This window comes from Ostrea edulis, chromosome 9, assembly GCF_947568905.1.
Source record: "Ostrea edulis chromosome 9, xbOstEdul1.1, whole genome shotgun sequence".
NCBI lineage: Eukaryota > Metazoa > Mollusca > Bivalvia > Ostreida > Ostreidae > Ostrea > Ostrea edulis.
The window spans coordinates 11140998-11157419 of NC_079172.1; the positions used below are offsets into that span (position 1 = coordinate 11140998).

General features: G+C 36.8%; 1 protein-coding gene across 1 annotated transcript; it reads right to left on the minus strand.

Annotated features, from left to right (window-relative positions):
- Positions 1-1427: 1427 nt before the first annotated feature.
- LOC125667857 (sulfotransferase 2A1-like) lies at positions 1428-10245 on the minus strand. The gene is made up of 5 exons (XM_056148505.1): positions 9955-10245; positions 7947-8270; positions 5509-5603; positions 2552-2747; positions 1428-1681 (listed from the first exon to the last, which is right to left on the minus strand). The coding sequence occupies exons 1-5, from the start codon at positions 10106-10108 to the stop codon at positions 1572-1574; spliced, it is 879 nt and encodes a 292-aa protein (XP_056004480.1). The 5' UTR covers positions 10109-10245; the 3' UTR covers positions 1428-1571.
- Positions 10246-16422: the final 6177 nt, after the last annotated feature.

Consider the following 16422-nt stretch of genomic DNA (forward strand, 5'->3'; position numbering starts at 1 on the left):
GATTATTACAACGGCCATAGAATTTAAGAAATTCCGACTTTAGACGAGACTGATAAAAACCCTATAACATCGATTTATTTGTCGGTAGCCTGACTCAATTTAAAAATTGATCATACGCAGAACATGCTCTCGCGTATCGAATCAGTTGAGAGACATAAACACCATATGCAGGTGATAATGGAATATTGCTACACAAATATGTGAAGTCACTGATTGATGGGCTGAATTCATCTCGTTTGTCATAAAGTTGTGTTGTTAGTTTGCTGTTGACATATCTTCTATAAAAGATCCAAATATGAGGCAGATATGGAAGACTGTGGTGCCTTTTATTTCGATTTCACTGGGATATATTGAATCTACATTGTTAAGGAAAATCCATGAAAATTAAGTGCTAGTTGTATTTCATTTTTTCTATTACTGTCTATGTTTTTTCTACTCGCATTGTTGTGTAGCCATTATATGTAATAGCACATATTGCAACATATCGAGCATACTCTTTGAAGCCCTTCACCGGTCTTGGTGACGTCTCCATATGAGTGAAAAATTCTCGAGAGAGAGACTCAAACAAGATACAATCAATCAATTGAACATACTCAGAAAGAAATGAATGTCTTTTGAGAGAAAAAATAGATTGGTTAATCAACTCATACATCCACCAAACTAGACAGCGATTCTTTCTATTTATATTTAAAATTAAAATATAAAATCGAAATATCAAGATACTGCCTAATTGAAACTGAAATGCACACGCATTCCATGTTAATTTCTATAGTCCCTCCCCACTGAAAATAACACATTGGAACTTCAAATGATTATCACAGAGAAAAATATAGTCCGATGATAAGAAGCAAATCAATCTTGTCTGGATGTAGGACCTGTGTACAGTGTGGCCTGTGTTTTATCTGTGATAATTCAATCATTGACGACGTACTGCGAATAAGACCTTAAAAACGGAAATACCGTGTCGCGGCAGGTGTTGTCACGTTAAAGACCCCCACTGATACGACCCTAAGCCTAAAGTGGTACTTCACCTATAGCTGACGACGACAGACGTCTCAATATGAGTGACAAATTCTCGACGGGAGTAAAACTAACAAATAAAAACCCAACAACAAAGCTATACAGTGCATACACAGACATATTATTGTAGTGACATTCGCACTGTACAACTATATGGTTGCAGATTACTCACAGATCAAAGGTTTTACGGAGTACATGTACAGTATGGGGTGATTTGCATAATCAGATGCGATGCCAATTGTGCAGATATTACACCATGTTTCAAAAGTTTTTATATCCAAGTGATATAAATGATCCAGCATTTATTCCTTATATTCATAATTTGTGTTAAAACTTTTTATAGGTTTATAATGCTAACTTGAAAGGTCAAAGGCGCGTCAAGGTGCCATAATTGAGAAGTGAAAACATTGGAACAGCGAATGTTTTATTATGTACAGACAGAAAACCGGAGAATGTAAATCTTTCAATCAAAGGTGAAGATAACGAACAGTGATCAACCTCATAACTCCTATAAGGAATACAAAATAGAAAGTTGACTTAATATACATGTATTATTCAAAGTTTATATCTAAATGCACATCCTGCATAACCTCTGCGATGTACTGGTCGAGCTGTTCATTCTCCGCTACAGTAAAGTGCTCCTTCCATGTGCCGCTTTTGCCTACAACCAAGAAAAAAAGTCAATCGCTGTCATCAATATTTCATCATACATTTTATTTCATCCTGTATTTTTTTCTGATGCAGCAACATAAAACATCTAGCAATTTCTTCTACACATACACGGTCTCTTTGTTCTATCCAAAGTACGATTTCGGTGCATTACTTACACCCATCCTGGGTTGGGGAAGAATGTGAAGGATTCATTCAAAGTTAAATATTATATATAATATCAATTTATTTTAGGCTCAACCTGATCTTTAATAGCCATATTCATCTCTCAACTTGGCAAAATTAACAAGTACATATACAGCATTATGAACGTCTGATGTTTGACCTGGTGTGTCTATATATCGTACCCATGCTTCATTGATTGATTGATTGATTGTTTGTTTGTTTGTTTCACGTCCCGTTGAGAATTTTTCTCTTATATTGAAACGTCATCAGCTGTACCACAGATTTAGCCATAGATGCTTAGCGCTCAGGGCCATAACAGCGAGGGTTATTTATCGTGGCAACACCTGTCGCGACACTGGACATCCATGGTTCTTACTTCTAAATACCGAGCATTTGGCGAAGAAGCAATCACTACCTATCTTAAAGTCTTAGGTTTGACTCGGCCATGACACGAGCGGGGTTCGAACTCACGACCCCAAGGTTACGAAGGGAACGCTCTACCATTGAGCAACCGCGACTGGGCCTTGCATCAAACGCAGATCAAATGTGCAGTGGTATGTTGGGCATATTTGTCAAAAACAAAATCTTTTAAACGAAATTTTTAAACTCCTACACAAAGAGAATGAAAACGACTGAGATATCCTATAGTTTTTGCAATGTATCTCCTTTTCAAGAGAAATCATGTGTTATCACGCACCTTTGCGATATATTTCCGGCACTCCAGTTCTTCCAGCTTTCTGCACCATTTTCTTTAACATCCCGTCTGCTTTTATAGTTTTATCTGCCTCTTTTAAGTTCTGGAAGCTACATTTTTCCGACACATCTCTAAGAAAATCATCCGATATATTTACCCGCAGGTACTCTGCTAATTTCCTTATCTCTGTTGTTGGGTTCTGTTGAAATGGACATTGTGTATTATATTTGTATCTTACATATCAAACATTGATTACTTACATAAGAAAGTCATTAAAGGATCATCTAAATTCACGGTAAAGTTCCACATCAAACCTACACATAATTCTGGTTCTTTTTAAATTAACCTATCCTTGTTATTAAAAAAAGAAAGAATTATCTTCAGGTCATAGTTTCTTTAACATAAGAATAAATATCCTTACTCGATGGATCTCGTAATTGGATATACATATTGAATTTAGTTTATCGTTTACCAATTAACTAAACAAGTAACCCTTCAGTTGATTATTCTTGATTTGTAAAGCAATAGCCTATTTTGATTTAGACAGTATTGTATTATGATAAATCATAACAGACTCGGACAGAAATATATATATATATATATATATATATATATATATATATATATATATATATATAAAGCACTAAATAATCACAACTAGGTACTGAAAATTTTCGCCCCAGCCCGGGGTCGAACCAGCGACGTACGGCACCCACCGCCTAGCAACATTGTCAAACCAGTGCGTAAGTCCAATCGGCCGCTCTGAAGTCCACTCTGAAGTCGTTGTGGCCGAGTGGACTTACGCACTGGTTTGACAATGTTGCTAGGCGGTGGGTGTCGTAGTTGGGTGTTATAATTGTTTGTGCTTTATATAATTATATATATATATATATATATATATATATATATCCTATGAGTGTTAATGATAATCATCAAGAAAGCAATAGCTGACAAGTAATGAAACATTATGGCCTAAACCTTATTTACTCTCCAGAAGCCTAATCTTTCCGATAACATTCAGCAAAACATCACACTGATATCACATTGCCTCTGATTTCAAATTCGATTGCTCATAATCAACATCGCTAACTCAAGTCTCGCTGTAGATCATGATGCTTGCAATGAATGATAGCCTTGATAATTCCAACGCAAACTTTTGACAACGTGTCATAGACCCATACTGTCGTCCAGGGTCCTAATTAATGAATACAAGATTTTAAAGAAAGAAAAAATTGTTCCCATTTAATTCAAACATGATGTTACATTTTTCTTAAATGATTCATATGAAAGATAAAAATATCAATATGAAGAAGAAAACCAAGATCCAGCAAACATGTTTTATTTTTATGCATATTTTTCAAAGCAATGAGATTAAAAGAAACACGTTTATTTCTTGGTGCTGGTTGCTAGGGGACAATCTTTCTTGACACCACTATCCCCAAAAGAATCTCCCATTATAAAAACGAGTTTGCCAAAAACAAAAATAGATGCTAGCGAGATTTCTTGAACCTATACTACAACGAAAAATAAACTCGAGAGAGAGAGAGAGAGAGAGAGAGAGAGAGAGAGAGAGAGAGAGAGAGAAATAACTTAATGTATGACTGAAATTCAATAAACACTAGTGATCCTAATTGTTCGCGAACAATTAGAGGGCTTTCCACCTGCAATGATTTTAAAAAAGACATTTAAGAATATTTAAGATGATGTACGAAACTCAAAATGACCAAGAAAATTTCATTAATAATTTTCACGATGACCTTGACCTTTGACCTTCACCTCATTTTGAAGGTCAAAGGTCATCGGTCTTAATGCAAGTGATCCCATGTCTCTATCTATATTAATGTAAAAGCTATAAGCTTAAAAAAATGTTAATCAAGATATTCAGGGGCAATAATTTGTTAAGGGGTTTTTGGTTCCTTTCGGTTAGCTTCTCAATGCTAAAAATACTTTGAAAGACCTTGAAAATGAAAAAAAATTAATTTTGGTGATGACCTTGACCTTTGACCTTGACCTCATTTTGAAGGTCAAAGGTCATCGGTCTTAATGCAAGTGGTCCCATGTCTCTATCTATATTAATATAAAAGTTATAGGCTTAGATAATGATATTGGATACTTTCAGGGGCAATAACTATGCTTAAGGGTTTTTGTATCCCTTTGATTATTTTTTCTTTGCAAGACGGTTTTACTGTGAATTCATTAGCGAAGGTTTCGTGTCTCTATGACTTTCCGTTAAGTAGGAGTAGCGATAACAAGGTTTTCGACGCGAGTCTCCGAAATTCACAGAAGGGTCAGAGTTCAAAGTTGTAATGCATACTATCAAAACCAATCAAGAAGTCAATACTTATCCATATAATATTTCAACGCTATCTTAAGCAGGAAAGAGAGTATAAAAAGTGCTATTTTTTCCTCTTTTCTGATGACCTTGACCTTTGACCTTGACCTAATTTTCAAGGTCAAAGGTCACTGATCCTATTCCAGTTGGTCCCATGTCTCTACGACAAACCGTGCTCAAGCTCGACATGTTTTACGAATAAATCGCAAAACATAAAGAGGCATTAACTCCCCTTAGGGGACACCGAACCCCTTCATTTGAAATTCTTCGCTTCTACTAATTACCCTCTGTGTTTTAGAAAAGGTTTCATCCTCCTATCATTTACGGTTACAAAGTAGAAGTGCTAACAATGATTTCTGCGAAAGGTCAAATAACTCCGTAAGGGGTCAAAGTTCAATTACGCAGGGTGAACTGTATTCGTTTCTCAAGAAGTACTATATGATGGACTATAAAGTTTTTCGATAAGTCTTAAGACGAAGATTTTTTTTGACGGCAGGAAAATAATAATAAACAGAACAATAACAATAGGACTTTCCACAGAAAGGTGGAAAGCCCTAATTAACTATTTTTGTGTATAAGGAATAATTTAAGATATTTATCTGTGACACTAAATTAAATTCATCAATACCTTGTTTAATCTTTCATAATGAAGAGAATACACCTTGTCTGACCTGACAGCAAATTCTTTTTCGTATTCGAACCACCCACCATAAAGACGAGGCTCTAGAATATAAACAATACATGCACGTTTATGAATAATGATTTATAGAGGGCGAAGCCCTCTCACGGCCCGAAGGGCCGTGAGAGCGGAGCTCTCCCTATAGGTAACACATATATACACGTTTAAAAGGAAAATATAGGAAAATAATGAAAAATTAAACCATACCTATGGAACTTGAAAAGTTTGGTACCAATGTCGTCGATTCGAATATTAGCGCGTGGACATGTATTCCTCCATTTTGAATCTCGTCTACCCTAGTTCACGTCGTTCTGAGATGTTACACATAAAATCCGTAAAAGCGTGTAAATCTTATTTTCTTAATCATATATAATCACTCCACGATTAACGCCATGTTTTTTGTTGTGGTTCAAACCCTTTGTTTGTAAATTTGCTAAATAACGACGCTGAATATGACGTCACAATGTACTGTTTACATCAATTGCGTTATATTTCCCGCGTTCAATATATAGGTGGATCAAATGTCCAAAAATTAGGATGCTTTGATACAGCTCCGTCCGCATGCTAACTTCGGGTTGTTTTTGTCCTGTTTTGGATATATACTGTCAAAACTTTTTTGCTTCGCCCTCAAACACGGTCACGCCGTAAAACATATTATTTCTTCACATTACATTAATGCATGTCGCATATTAAGGGGTTTTTACCCTCGGGGATAAACTTTGGCGATTTTCTAGCTCATGTGTATTTACTTCCCTGTAATCCGTTTTACTGTTGTCAAAAACCCATTATTTTATTTACCTCCCAAGCTAAAGAGTGCTACTTGTGTATCTTTATTTACCTCCCAAGCTGAAGAGTGCTACATGTGTATCTTTATTTACCTCCCAAGCTAAAGAGGGCTACTTGTGTATATTTATTTACCTCCAAAGCTAAAGAGGGCTACTTGTGTATCTTTGACATAAAAATCAACAGCTATATAGAGTTATCTTTCATGTGAAAGTATGTATTATCATTACAGACACATTTGAGTGCAAAAGCTATTAAAAAGTTGGTGTCATGATACCACACCGTTAAGATAAGCCAAATTTATCACCTGATGGAAAAAACCCGCTATACAGTTAATCGGAACAGACTCATAAGCTACAGCACTGTCCAAAGGAAAGCAGCATCGACAGTTAACAGACTCACAAGTTACAGAGACATCATCGAGTGTTAACAGACTCACAAGTTACAGCACTGTCCAAAGGAAAGCAGCATCGAGTGTTAACGGACTCACAAGAGACAGAGGCAGCATCGAGTGTTAACAGACTCATAAGCTACAGCACTGTCCAAAGGAAAGCAGCATCGAGTGTTAACGGACTCACAAGAGACAGAGGCAGCATCGACAGTTAACAGACTCACAACCAACAGAGGCAGCATCGAATGTTAACAGACTCACAAGTTACAGAGGCAGCATCGAGTGTTAACAGACTCACAAGTCACAGCACTGGCCAGAGGAAAGCAGCATCGACAGTTAACAGACTCACAAGCTACAGAGGCAGCATCGAGAGTTAACAGACTCACAAGCAGCAGCACTGTCCAGAGGAAAGCATCGAGTGTTGCATCAAACGCAAATGTTGATTCAAACTTACTTAAGCTATATGTTGAAATCCTTGTACAGTACAGTATATAAATATTGCATGTAGTTGAGTGTAACATTGAAAATGTTCACCCCTAGAAGACCATTGTCAACCGAGGCGTAGCCGAGGTAGATAATGGTTTTTCGAAGGGTTAAATTTTTCAATGTTACCCTCAACTACATGCAATAACTGTTTTATTATACTGAATGTTATATAAACAACAAAGCAGAAAGACTTGTACGTCTGTTGACATTTGAGCAACGACTGTCAGGTGATGTTTTGTACATCAATGCAGGTATTAGCCTTTATTACAAATGCTCAAACTACGCCGTCTAAAAATCTATGGCGAACAGCAGACGCTTATATTTGACGCATGTGATAATTTTTATAATATCACCCGTTGTCAAATAATGTTACCCGTTGCTAGATACTATAACCCTGGAGCGCGTGCTTTCTATTCTCAGAGCAAAACGGTTTTTTTTTTTTTTACTGTTTCTTGGCTAATCAGAGTATTTTACATGAAAGTATGATATAGACTAACGGTCATGTTGTTAATGAAATCATCCAGAAAACTGACAATGGCCGGATGTTAAAATTATATCCCCTCACCAGCATTTCATTAGAGTATCTTTATCGAATCAAACCATCTAAAATTCAAAGAAATAAATTTCCATTTCTGCGTTAAATAATACTTTCTTCAAGATAATTATTTTTCTAAGTTTGGTGTCTGAGTATGCTATCGTACAGAAAGCAAATATCGCAATGCCTCACCTTTGCTTATAAAACGCTGTTTTACGAAGTCCCAAATGTCCATTTCCTTCACAAATCCGCCTGATTTCAGATGATAATACAGCGATACAGCTACGTCTTTGGGATTACGTATAACGTGTACAATTTTCCCGCCATTTTGAACATGTCGTTTGGGAAGCCACCTGTATGGCAAGTGCGTGCTCAGTGCCCTCTTTTTAGATTGGTTCACTTCCTGGAGGTCAGAATCAGACAACCCCTCTAAGTAATACGCCTCTCGCGATTGTGGAATATACTCACTCTTACCTTCCAGAAGCATACATATGATTTCCCACACCCAGTGTGTGCCTTTAATAAGAAATTCACAATATGAAATTATTTGTTTCGAGCAACGCAGTCTTATTTATATAATTGTGTTTCAGAAAACATGCAACCATTTCCTTTGTTCCAATGGTCAACTCTCTATTTTGTCCACCTCTGGTTTGTCCAGGGATCCGTGTTGGTCCAACTCTCTCTTTTGTATTGCTTATAGGAGTTATGAGATTGATCACTGTTCGTTATCTTCACCTTTCGTACCTTATTGCATTTTAGTCCCAACTTTAAATCTATATGCAAGGTGAAGATAACGAACAGTGATCAATCTCATAGCTCCTATAAACAATACAAAATAGATAGTTGGGCAAACACGGACCCCTGGACACACCAGAGGTGGGATCAGGTGCCTAGGAGGAGTAAGCATCCCTGTTGACCGGTCACACCCGCCGTGAGCCCTATCTCCTGATCAGGTAAACGGAGTATACTAGTAAATGCCATTTCAAAGAGTATGATTTAAAACCAAACAGTCCATTTTGCAATATGTGCTCAAGATAATCAAGCATAAACCAAGGAAATAGGGGGTGGAGGTGTTATAATATTAAGTTCACAAAAAATAGATAATGTTAACAATATTTCTTGGAGTTTATACAATTTTTCTTTTATTTTCTTTCTGTCGTCGATGCAACCAATTTTCTCAAACTTTCGAAAATTCAAATTCCATTTAATAAACAGGTCATACGCTAAGCAATCTTCTCATTGTCTTGTAAACTCCAATTTCTAAATGTTCATGCTTTTCGTCGGTATCATAATTTGCAGCATAATTCATTATTTAAAAATGCTCATTTCCATAACTATCATTGTTAAAAAAAGAAATGTGTATACATATAGTGAAATGAAATTTATATTTAAAAAAAATTCATCTTCGGATAATCCCGTGGAGATCCGGGTTAGAATAGGTCCTTAGTACCCTTTGCTTGTCGTAAGAGGCGACTAAATGGGGCGTTCCTTCGGATGAGACCGCAAAAACCGAGGTCCTGTGGCACGATATAGATCCCTCCCTGCTCAAAGGCCATAAGCGCCGAGCATAGGCCTAAATTTTGCAGCCCTTCACCGGCAGTGGTGACGTCTTCATATGAGTGAAATATTCTCGAGACTCCCTCTTCGGATAAACACGGTTGATTATAAAATGTCTTAATTAAGACTTTTGAAATACCTTTCATTAGCATTGAAAAAACATAGATGTGTCAATTATCTGCTAATTTTTCAAAGCACCATAACGTCGTTAAAATTACACATTTTCTGTTTCCTAGTTGATCAAAGATGAACATTCCGAGTGGTAATGCCATCTCGTCAGTAGCAGAGCGCAATAACTCTTCATTTACATAGAGGGAGGGGCATCCAGAGAAGAAATGAAAAATAAAAACAAAAATCACAACTTAAATGGTACAGATCGTGGGGTGGGGAGCAAAGGTTGATCCTTCAGTATAATACACGGGTTCAATTCATGAGTTAAAACTAACAAATCAACTACTATGCACTACTACCATGAAAGGGGGGGGGGGGGGGGGGGGCGTAATAACGTCGCATACAAATACATAACAGAAAAAAGTTTTTTGTCAAAAATGAGGACACCCCTCTGGTGTTGCTACGTGCCCGATACTGACATATTAAACTACGAGGTGAAACCCATTAACATTTGTGTGATAAATTTATTTACCAGATTTAGGATAAGTGGTCAGCAAAACCGCTGTTGGATCTAATGTGGAGTCTCGGATGGTTCGCAGTCTCTGACCAGGGTCTGTTAGAAATGGCTGCACCCTTGGTAAAAGCATGCCGTCACACTCGGGTAGTTCTATACTCAGTTTGTTCATCTATAATTGTACACATATCTGTATAATTTTTACAAGGCAGGTTTACCGACAGGGAAGAACATTTAACATGTACTTAGCCTTACCTTTTCGTTGCGCGTGACTTTATCGGCAAGGTCACCCAGTAAGCTTGACCGCTTCCACCTGACTGATTGTCCGATCATGATTTGGTGAACTTTGTAAGAGCGAGCAAAAAAATAAAAAGACAGGCCTCAAGACCATAAACTGAGAATAGACTTAAGTCTGAATTTCAAATCCAGCTAAGTTTTGAAATAATTTTCATAAACAAATAAAATTTCCAGAAAATGTTTGCATTTGAATATTTTATAAACCTGCAATGTTTTTAAACATATTTGCTAGACAATTCTTAAGATACAAGTAATCAAAATTTTGACTTAGGTCTATTCTTAGTTTATGGTCTTGGGGCCTGATGTATTCCTTTTGTTCGGTCCATAGAAAATTAAATCTTAAAGGATTTTGGTTACTGAATACTGTTTTAAAGTTGAACATAAAATTGATATAAATCTAAATCGCATGTATCGTACATCTCTTAAATCAACTAGTTTCAATATTTTATGATGAACTAGAAAATGCAACTTAGCTCCAGAATTTACAAACAAATAAAATTGACAGAAGATTATATTTCATCTTAGTTCTTATACCCCCTGAAGTGGGTTCTATTGTTGTACTTGAGAACTTGTGTCAGCATTCTCTTTACTTAGCGAATGTTGTTCCATGTATCCCTATGTTTTCATATTACGCTGTACACATTGCGGATCACAAACATCCCCACATTCTTTCCAGTGCTACTTTCTTGTAATTCAAACCCATTTATACCAGCAGGTACTTGACCTATGATATAAGCAAAACTATTGGCTACTTTGGTTCTTGACCAATGTATACCGACAAAACCTTACATTGTAGATTACTTTGTATGTAGACAGAAACATCGTTTATATTGATCTCTGTATACAGAGAGAAACATCGGTTATTTTGATCTCTGTATACAGACAGAAACATCGGTTATTTTGATCTCTGTATGTAGACAGAAACATCGATTATATTGATCACTGTATGTAGACAGAAACATCGGTTATATTGATCTCTGTATACAGACAGAAACATCGGTTATATTGATCTCTGTATACAGACAGAAACATCGGTTATATTGATCTCTGTATGTAGACAGAAACATCGGTTATATTGATCACTGTGTGTTGACAGAAACATCGGTTATATTGATCTCTGTATACAGACAGAAACATCGGTTATATTGATCTCTGTATGTAGACAGAAACATCGGTTATATTGATCTCTGTATGTAAACAGAAACATCGGTTATATTGATCTCTGTATGTAGACAGAAACATCGGTTATATTGATCTCTGTATACAGACAGAAACATCGGTTATATTGATCTCAGTATACAGACAGAAAAATCGGTTATATTGATCTCTGTATGTAGACAGAAACATCGGTTATATTGATCTCTCTATGTAGACAGAAACATCGGTTATATTGATCTCAGTATACAGACAGAAAAATCGGTTATATTGATCTCTGTATCTAGACAGAAACATCGGTTATATTGATCTCTGTATGTAGACAGAAACATCGGTTATATTGATCTCTGTATACAGACAGAAAAATCGATTATATTGATCTCTGTATGTAGACAGAAACATCGGTTATATTGATCTCTGTGTGTAGACAGAAACATCGATTATATTGATCTCTGTATACAGACAGAAACATCGGTTATATTGATCTCTGTGTGTAGACAGAAACATCGATTATATTGATCTCTGTATGTAGACAGAAACATCGGTTATATTGATCTCTGTATGTAGACAGAGACATCGGTTACTTTGATCTCTGTATGTAGACAGAAACATCGGTTATATTGATCTCTGTATGTAGACAGAAACATCGTTTATATTGATATCTGTGTGTAGACAGAAACATCGGTTATATTGATCTCTGTATGTAGACAGAAACATCGGTTATATTGATCTCTGTATGTAGACAGAAACATCGGTTATATTGATCTCTGTGTGCAGACAGAAACATCGATTATATTGATCTCTGTATGTAGACAGAAACATCGGTTACTTTGATCTCTGTATGAAGACAGAAACATCGGTTATATTGATCTCTGTATGTAGACAGAAACATCGGTTATATTGATCTCTGTATGTAGACAGAAACATCGGTTATATTGATCTCTGTATGCAGACAGAAACATCGGTTATATTGATCTCTGTATGTAGACAGAAACATCGGTTATATTGATCTCTGTATAGAGACAGAAACATCGGTTATATTGATCTCTGTATGTAGACAGAAACATCGATTATATTGATCTCTGTATGTAGACAGAAACATCGGTTATATTGGTCATTGGTATAGACAGAAGCATGATCTGTTCTATGATAGAGACACAGGTGTCTTGGTTAGTTTAGTCGTTGACCTATGCCTAAAGGTGAAAGCATTGGTTCCTTTGGTCCTTTTCCTCAATCAGTAATTCATGAAATGTGATAAATGTTTTCGTTTTCCATTGATTTCTTTTTTGTCAGTTTGGATATTGTTTTGGTCAATCTGTTTACTAGTATACTCTGTAATAAAATCTTTTGTATTCTTTTGGTCTGTTTTGCTGTGGCGTGATGTGTATTGAAGATTTTATTCTCATTCCTCAATAAACCAGTGTTGGTCTTCCATTGCACAATATCAAATATTTGATTGCTGACGTTCGAAATAATTTGTCAAGGACTTGCTGTGATTAATGTGTGTATTTAAAGGGCAATAATTCCGCTCTCCTTGAGTCAGTAAGTGATTTTGTTGTGTCGGTCAATAATCTTACCTTGAACTTAATCATGCATATATTTGTACTTTTCCTTTATAAGATATGAACGGACGGTTGTACACCTTATTGAACCGTGCTGATCAGTTTACTAAGCATGCATACACCTGAATGGGTGAATTTGAGGACTTTTCGTCAATATTTAGAGGCACCTGGGTGGTGCAGTGATTAAGAGGAGATTTTTTGCTCCTTTTGGGGACTTGGGGGCCATATCATTATGTGATACTGAGTAACTTATTCGCATTCCACTTCGGGCTATGGTCACTGGACCTTCTATAGGATATATCCATAAATTGAAATCTTAAATGTCAAATGATATAGTAAATTAGAATATTCATGTTTATTGGTAGGTTATCGGAACAGATCAAACTTTCAGGAACTGCACCTATACACATCCATCAATATGGACCACATACTGGTAAAAGTCAAAATATAGTCTGAAGCAGTCCCACAAGCAAACAATATACTAACATTAGTGATTAACAAGTATAGCAAAATACAGTAGTATAACACCGTTTAGGTATAGTTCGTAAGTCTCTTAATATTTTAAAGGTAAAACAACAGAGTATATTCAGACAGTTACTTGGAAAATAAAAAGTCTTCCTGCAGTCTTCCAATACAGCACTTATTCACTTTGATTTATGGTCACAGGTCTTTGTTGTAGTAATCTTGAGGTGACGTAAGAAGTTTGTAGGCCATGAACCATGGTCCTTAATTATTGATCTCCTGTGTAAAAGCTATGTAATGGATTAGTCATCCTATAAATTGGCCACGGCTTTTTAGGTTGGATTGCTATTATACCAATAACTTATATAATGTCACGTTAAAGATATTTCACACGATATATGATTTCACCATCGAAAGAGTGATACAAGTTCTGAATTATTTGATATGATTTTGTGTGGGTTTTTTTCTTCTTTCGGAATAACAAAAAAAAAAGGTGTTTTGTTTCCATATAAAAGATTTTAAATTCAAATTTTGCTGTGATTCCACGCATAATATAGAGATTTAATAAAAGGTTCAATGAAAGCTCTCGTCTATTATCACTTTTGTCTAGATATTACACTGTACCTGTAAACAAAGATGGCCGATCAGGTATTGTTTGGTGAGCGTTTATAGCTGGATCTGATGTTTGAATTCTTCAATCACGAAAAACGTGAAGATCTGAAACTTTCTCCAATTTGCCTTTAATAGATTAGAGCGTATTTCACCCAGGACCTTAGAGTGTGTCAGGATCGCAAGTCACGTTAGCAGAGTTACATAACATAATCTCATAAATCTTATACAGAAAACAAAATTGAGAGCAGGAGAAACACTGACCCCTGGACACACCAGAGGTGGGATCACGTGCCTAGGAGGAGTAAGCATCAATTCCCTGTCGACCGGTCACACCCGCCGTGAGCCCTATATCTTGATCAGGTAAACAGAGTAATCCGTAGTCAAAATCAGTATGTAAGGAACAGATTAACAATTGGTATGAAACACGTCAGACAGCATTTGATGTATTTGCAGATAAGATCATTATAACGACCATGGATCTTGCGAAATCTTGACTTTAAACGAGATTGTTGAAACCCTTGTAACAACAAAAACCTGTCTCGGTTTAAAGCTTGATCAAACGCCGAACATGCTTTTGCATATTTCAAATAAACAATAAAGCGCTTCTCTAATTACTTTGACTAAGTCTTGCTCTCTAGCTGTAAACAGACGGCTGGTCAGGTAAACAGACGGCTGGTCAGGTAAACAGACGGCTGATCACGTAAACAGACGACTGGTCAGGTAAACAGACGGCTGATCAGGTAAACAGACGGCTGGTCAGGTAAACAGACGACTGATCAGGTAAACAGACGGCTGATCACGTAAACAGATGACTGGTCAGGTAAACAGACGGCTGGTCAGGTAAACAGACGACTGGTCAGGTAAACAGACGGCTGATCAGGTAAACAGACGACTGGTCAGGTAAACAGACGACTGGTCAGGTAAACAGACGGCTGATCAGGTAAACAGACGGCTGATCAGGTAAACAGACGGCTGGTCAGGTAAACAGACGACTGGTCAGGTAAACAGACGGCTGGTCAGGTAAACAGACGGCTGATCAGGTAAACAGACGGCTGGTCAGGCGGCTGATCAGGTAAACAGACGGCTGGTCAGGTAAACAGACAGCTGGTCAGGTAAACAGACGGCTGGTCAGGTGAACAGACAGCTGGTCAGGTAAACAGACGGCTGATCAGGTAAACAGACGGCTGGTCAGGTAAACAGACGACTGGTCAGGTAAACAGACGGCTGATCAGGTAAACAGACGGCTGGTCAGGTAAACAGACGGCTGGTCAGGTAAACAGACAGCTGGTCAGGTAAACAGACGACTGGTCAGGTAAACAGACGGCTGGTCAGGTATCGTTTAGTGGGCGAAAAAAACTTTACCCTTTATATAAAGAGGCCAGGAAAAACAATCAGAAGGCGAATTTAGTTGTGAACAAACTCTGTATTGACGGGAAAGAAGTCAAACCGCCAAGCGAAGCATATTAGAAGTGCAAGGAGGGTTCATGTGAACATCATATCGAAGTTTAGCTGGTTTTGATGTTTTAAATTAATATTCTATACAGCAAAGCATCCGGGTTCGGTGAATAATGTACTTTGGCGGTACATGTAAGTATAGCATGGTATTGACTGAGAAAATGTCAATGATAGTGTAGTATTATACAAAAAAGAAAGTAATGTCATTTCCGTAAAACAGAAGGCTAGCCGGTTTTATTCCCATACGGAACTGTAGCGTTTGAAAGCTATTAATTGATGAACTTATTTCACATGTGATCCATGCCCGGCATGTTTTGTTTTCTTCCCTTAGATGTCTGTAGAAAATGGGCACAGTTTTAAGGAGATGATATAGCAGACATCACGTGATCTCAGAAAAAAATGTTATTCTATAAGTGTATGTTCTTAATCTGCCTTGGATTTCTCGAAAAAATTTAAGTTAAGTTAAACTTAAGTTTCAGTTTTCTTTTATTTGAGCAGTCAAAATTTGAGCGAAATATCAGGCTTAATTCCAATTTTCGACTTTATAGTTTCTTTCGAGAAACCCAGTCCTGAATATACGAAAGTTGCTCATTTAGACCCGAGGCCATTCCGTCATCAATTTTTGTCCGTCTAATTATAAAATTCACCAGATCTATTTCTTCTCGACCCTATTCTTACTTTGTTCAAAGACCTAATAACAACAATGAATGTCATTGTATCTTCCTATTTTAATACAAGGATGACAAATCATTTTAACAATTTAGAACATTTATCTTTCTAAACGATGCTTGAAGACATTTAAAAAAGTCCAAGGGGAATACCCAAAGGTGTACTCGATTAAAAATTCAAAACTATTCAACGCATGGGAAAATACACCACGTTAACCTACTTATTACAATGTATACGAGATCTTATATGCTCCTCAGTACCTTTAAACATTGAA